The sequence below is a fragment of the Benincasa hispida genome, chromosome 4, assembly GCF_027475165.1.
Source record: "Benincasa hispida cultivar pf3 chromosome 4, pf3_genome.v1.1, whole genome shotgun sequence".
NCBI lineage: Eukaryota > Viridiplantae > Streptophyta > Magnoliopsida > Cucurbitales > Cucurbitaceae > Benincasa > Benincasa hispida.
Genome location: NC_143481.1, coordinates 14,828,127 through 14,834,421, shown reverse-complemented (window position 1 = coordinate 14,834,421; position 6,295 = coordinate 14,828,127). Strand labels below are relative to the sequence as shown.

Here is a 6,295-nt window from a genome sequence, read left to right as displayed (position 1 = left end):
AGAGAGAGAAGACTAGGATCGAAGAAGAAGACAAATAAGGGGAAGATGGAGATGGGGGAAGATGATTAAACTTTATTATTTTGTGTTAGGAAGCATAAATACTTCTAATTGTGCGTAGAATCGATATCACATACATGTCTGATACATGATCTAAAGTATCTGATTTTTTATTTTTTATTTTTTCAAATATGCGTATTTGGTTCAAGATACATGATATACTGGGTCATTTTTTTTTTTCAAATTCAAGCACAACAACTTGAAAAGCCCAACCCACAACCCATTTTATTTAAATGCATGCTTAAGAGTGATTTTAAATCATCAAAATCACTTTTTCTTTTTCATTTTTAAAATCACCCAAAACACACTTTTATTTACTCAAAATCAATTTAGTTTTCAATTGTACACTTTTAAATGCAATTTTCATATAATCAAAATTAGTTTTTGAAGGATTTAACATGTTTCACAGTGATTTTGAAAATGACAAAGTGATTTTAACTATTTTAAAATCACTCTCAAACATAAAAGTCCACAATCGAGTCATCTAAAACAAAATAAATTAAAAATGATAAAAACATAAAAAGTTAAAAGAAAAAAATATGAAACATTATTAAATCTTCATTCTTCTCTTCTCTCTCACTATCTAAATCTTGATTCACACCTCGTTCATTCTCAATCTCATTTTTCAATCTTCACCTTCTACTTCTTTTCGATCGTCTGCTTTAGTCGCTCAACCACCATGTGACGATACTGGATTTTTTTTTTCAAGTTTTCACTCTCTTCTTGAATTTATTTCAATCAAACTTAAAATAAGTACTATATATATATATATATATATAATGTATCTTCAATGTATTCGTTTCTTAGTTTTTTAGAAATTGAAGTATTACCATCTCGTATCTATCTCTATATCCTGTATCTATATTACTTCTTACATTTTGTGTAAATGGTTTCCCTTATTATTTTTTTTTTTTTTGAAAAATTTCTTAATAAAATTCTCAACTCATTTAAAATTTGTTAAACCAACATACATCATCTTTTTCATTAATCAAGTAACGGTCAAATTAACTTAGAGATTTAAAATTATATTCTAAATATTAACTAAAATGCATATTTTGAAATTCAAAGAATCAACTAGACACCAATAGAGTTGGCAAAATTTCACGCATGGACCCACCCCGATCGGGGCGGAGAATCCCCGGTTTGACTCCAAACCGAGGATGGGGTTAAACCAGAGAAAATTTTTGGGGCCCCGCCCCGATCCTGACCCAAATTTGATATATTTATATTTTTATAAATATATATTTATAATATATAAAATAATTTATATTTTATATATGGTTATAATGTATAGTATTGGATTGAAGTTCAATATTAAAAAAAAAGGGGAATTCTCGGAGAAACGGGAAATGGGGCCGCAGGGACCCCGTTTCTCCAACAGGGAATCCCCGCCCCCGCCTTTGCCTCCCCCATGGGACTGGGGACGGGGGACGCCTCCACCCCGCCCTTACCTCATTACCAATCTAGACACCAACCTGAAATTTAAATAAATTACTTTAGTAGAAATAAAAAGGAGATAGAGAGGTTGTAAAAGGAGGAAGAAGAAGAAAAAGAAAAAAGAAAAAAAAAAAAGTCAAAACAAATACGATTCACTCGTTTGAATGGCTTAATGGTAAACAAGAAGTAGGTGGCTTCCCGATGAAGGGCAAAAGTAGTACTTTTCGCTTCAAAATTGGAAACTTCGTAGTCGTCTCCACCAAGCAACAACCTTAATAAATAAGCAAACCAATTCTCACCCACCAAACCCACACGCGGTTATAGTTTCCCCCTCTTCCTCAGATTCACAATCAATTCCCAATTCCATTTCCCAACTGCAACCCTAAATCAGGAAATTTCTGCCCCCAGGATGAACGTCGGTGTCCCTGCTGATCCCAGCCAAGCGGAGCAGATGGAAAGGGACCTCGATTCCTTGCCTTTCGACGACAAATTACATCTGGAGGATGGTGAAGAGGAAGATGAAGATGAAGATGAAGAGTTCTCCTTTGTGTGCGCCAATCCTGATGGTTCCTCCCCAATCAGCGCCGATGATGCCTTCTATAACGGCCAGATCCGCCCCGTGTACCCACTGTTCAACCGAGACCTCCTCTTTGTGGACGAGGAGAACTCTGAAACTTTTCGGCCGCCCTTGAGGAAGGTGTTCGTGGAAAAGCGCGATACTCTGGCACCCGTGTCGGAGTCGGAATTGGAGGTGGAGGGAGTTATTGAGGGCACCTACTGTGAGTGGTCTCCAGCGACTGCAGAGCTCGGTAAGAAGAGCAACTCCACAGGCTTCTCCAAGCTCTGGAGATTCCGGGACTTTATGACGATGCACCGAAGCAGCAGTGATGGCAAAGATGCCTTCGTTTTCTTGAGTAATCCCTCCAGTTCCAGTTCCAGTTCCAGTTCCAGTTCCCCCAAGCCCTCCAAAAACAAGCCCCACAAGCAGCTTCAACCTGCCTCAGCTCCAAAAGTCAACCGCCTCAAACCCCAAACACCATCCTCTGCCCACGAGACACACTACGTCAGAAGCAGAGCCCAGAAGCAAGTCGACAAACACAAGTCCTATCTCCCCTACCGCCAGGATTTGGTTGGCTTCTTCACCACCGTCAATGGATTCAGCAAAAATGTTCATCCTTTTTAATTTAACATTCATTCTTCCCTTCTTTATATTTTTTTGTAAATATTTCTACTCCAACCCAGAATTTTGGCATTAGCAATGATATACCAATGCGAGAGAGACTAAATACTTTTGTTTGTAAATTGTAACTACTAACTATAACTTCAACATTCTTTTTTCTTTCTTCTTTTGTATATATGTTTATCAAACAAGTTGTCTCCATAACCCCTAAGCCTTGCGTTCAAAGCTCACTGCCACAATTCTCACACATTTTAATAATGCGAGCAAATTGATGCTCCATTCTCAATTTTGTTTCAATCATCAGTAGAAACGTGATATTCAATGTGAATCTGGACTTAACAATAGTCTGATTCTTTCGTATTAAACAAATTCTAGACTGCTTTGGGGAATTGCATTAAGATCGCGAGTCAATAATTTCAAATCTTAAGTTAGATTGTTGGAGCTCGTAAATGGGGTTGCTGCCATCTTCTGGATCTTTGTGAGGGTGAAAACCATCCTCTTGAAACTCTCTCAGGATCTTCATCCCACCGGGATCAGTCGGTCGAAATATTCCAAAGCTCCTAAACCACATCGGCTTCCACCATCTCAATTATAACTTGGACACAACAATTAAATTTCACAAATTGGCACTTGGGTGGGTACCTTGATGCATCTGTTGGAGCAATGACAATGGTGAAAGCCTCGGGCACCATTGCCTGCTCAACCAAAAAAACGAAGGGAATAAAGGTAGGGATTGTTCATTATGAATTATGTAGACTTCCTCGTTTATAGCTTTGCACTCTCATTTTGTACAGAAGCAAGTAGTGACTGTAAGAACATTAGAGGGCGATCTTCAAAATAAATCAAGGAATAAAGGTCAAGGGAGAAGATGATCTAACAGAATTGGAAGTCAATGCCTGTTTTGGTATGATAAGTGTCACAATCGCATTTTTAGAAGCTTCACTTAGAGATTGTGCGGCACTTGTTTTCGTTCACAAACAAGCTAGCCAATTCGAATACGGAATGCCGATGGCACATCGGGTGCCTCCCGTAACCTCCATCCCCATTTTAGAGAAAACGGTTTTAGAAAATTGGTTTGGAGAAAAAGTTTTCGCAAACGATTTAAATGTATGAATAGAGATGAGAAAGATTGTAGTATGCTAGAAAGTAATAAGCAACAACAATGGCTTTATAACATACTACTCCGGATATGGGGAAGTGATGGTTAGTCTTATCCCCATATAGTGCATTATGAACAAAAACACATCCGCCACCCCTGCATATGGAAATGGGTGAGCGGTCACTCACTAAGAAAAGTACATATAAAACTAACTACCTAGTAAAAGGAAATACATAAAATGAAAGCATAGTAAAAAAGAGGTGGAGGCAAGCATGTGACCATAAGCAACACTCCCTAGACAAGCATGACCATGACATTCTCCCCCACTCAATTGGTTGATGTCCCCGTCAACCGACTCTGCTCGAACTCAACATATTGTTGAGCAGTTGCCTTTGAGGTCTTCCACGCTCTCCCAACGAACTTCTCTGTCTTTGAGGCTTCTCCACTCCTCCAGGAACTCTTCCCAGCTTGGTCCTAGTCTTTCGACTTTGTCGCTTCTTCCAGCAAGTCTCTCGTTGGCTTCTTCTCCTACCATTCTCTTCGTCGTGGCATGCGAACGGTCATCACCCTACATCGCTCCTCGGCATGGTTGGGATGATAAGGTTTCAGTCTACTTACGTGGATGACAGGATGAATCTCCATCTATGATGGTAACTGCACCCGATAAGAGGCTTTCCCAACCCTTTCGATGATTTCCACCGGTCCTCTAAAGCTGCTCACGAGGCAATGTTCTCTTTGCCCTCGACTTCGAAACTATCCCAGGCACAAATTTACTCAAACCTAGTCCCCTAGTAGCAACTCTCGGTGTCTGGGCTTCCTTCCTCTCCTTCTCCTCCTCTTTTGAGGCAGAGACTTGTGTAAACTGTCCAACTTAACAACACGACATTGTTCCAAGACACACAAAATGTCTTGGGGGGCCTTCTCTTTCGTGGTTTTGACTGATTCATGGGTGAAGTCCTTCTCCAATTGGAAGGCTGAGATCATCCTTATCCCATTAGGCTGTTTGATCTCGGCATGCACAACGGTGGGTGTAGACCCTATGATCACTAAACATTTGGTGAGGGGTATCGGTATTACCTTGTGCTCAAGCAAGAACACCATTCCTAACATCGCGTTAAAGTCATCCATCTTGACGATCACGAAATTGGCAGGGCCATTCCAGTCTCCCAACTTTACGACAGTTCTCTTTGTCATTCCTATAATTGGCAAGGCCGCAGAGTTCACTGCTTTCATTTTACCTGCATCTCCTTCCCAATGGAGATTCAGCCATCTAGCTTCTGTTTCGGACATAAAATTATGGGTGGCCCCTAAGTCGACCATGGTACTTTTGGCCGATCTATGGTTGACCCAAGCAGCAACATATACATCAATCTGCCTCTTTGGGATCCATTTGCTTCTCCTACATCCTTCTGGAGGGCAGCTAAAAATCTCAGGGCCCAAACCCATGGGGTTCTATCTTCCTCTGCTTATACATTCTCGTCCTCCACCTGAATAACTTTTCCTTTCCAGTCGAAGCTAATGAGGCTTGGAAAGCATTAAAGACTGCTCATTCTGGACATTTGCTCGCTTCATGCTGCCCCTTGCATATATAACATGATAAAGGCCGATAAAAATTCTTCTGATTCTGCCCCTGCCACGTATTTCCAATCGTCTACTGATGTGGTTTACTATCCCGCTAGTGTCTTTATCTCCCCCACTATTTCTTGATGGGCTTGACCCATTGCTTTTTCTCCCTCTATTAGGGGATCTCGAGTATTGCTTCATCCCTTGAGATTCATCAATCGAGTCGAACAACCGTTCAGCCACTGCGTATGTGGCTGGGAGATCTTGTATTCTCTGCTCATACAGTTTTGTTTTTACCCACTGTTTCAGGCCTTCAACAAAATAGAAAACTTTATCTTTTTCAGACATATATCTTATGTCCAACATCAATCCAGCAAATTGTTTCACGCAGTTCGTAATAATACCAGTATGTTTCAATTCTTGTAGCTTGTTTCTTGCCAAAATCTCAACATTTTCGGGGAAGAACTGAGAACGTAACTCTTGTTTCAATCTCTCCCACTTGTCGATAGTGCACATACCCTCTTGGACCTTTATGAAACGGGACCTCTGTTAGGACTGGTGTCCTAATTCTCCCGAAATCTCATTGTTTTGTAAAAATACATATTGTTTGATGAATAAAATAAGTGTTATTTAATTCTGGCATTTACTTATATCCAATAAACAAAGCTCCTTGGTTATCTTATGTGAACTTAAGTATGTATATGTGATATACAAGTAGATCATGCCTTAAGTGATAACCTAAATAGATCTGTAGTATAAGGATTAAGGTGGCATACCTGATCCTGATGATACTACGGATACGACCCATTTTGTAGAGGTTTGCAAGTGTTGTAAACTACTACAGATGGTAGATCCTGACCATTCATGTGGAGACGTGCGAGCGAGGGTGTTCTATACAAAAAGTTTGTATAAGACCTGGCTTTGATACCATAACTTGGCATCCTCTACTAGGTGCATCG

At 40.1% G+C, this 6,295-nt stretch overlaps 1 protein-coding gene across 1 annotated transcript; it reads left to right on the top strand.

The window, feature by feature from the left end:
* The first annotated feature begins 1,687 nt into the window (after positions 1 to 1,687).
* Positions 1,688 to 2,796, top strand: LOC120076099 (uncharacterized). The gene has a single exon (XM_039029877.2). The coding sequence runs from the start codon at positions 1,904 to 1,906 to the stop codon at positions 2,675 to 2,677; it is 774 nt and encodes a 257-aa protein (XP_038885805.1). The 5' UTR covers positions 1,688 to 1,903; the 3' UTR covers positions 2,678 to 2,796.
* The last annotated feature ends 3,499 nt before the right edge of the window (positions 2,797 to 6,295 follow it).

What these genes read in the sequence shown, in the direction of transcription:
- LOC120076099 (XM_039029877.2), top strand. Translation starts at nt 1,904, where the DNA reads ATGAACGTCGGTGTCCCTGCTGATCCCAGCCAAGCGGAGCAGATGGAA.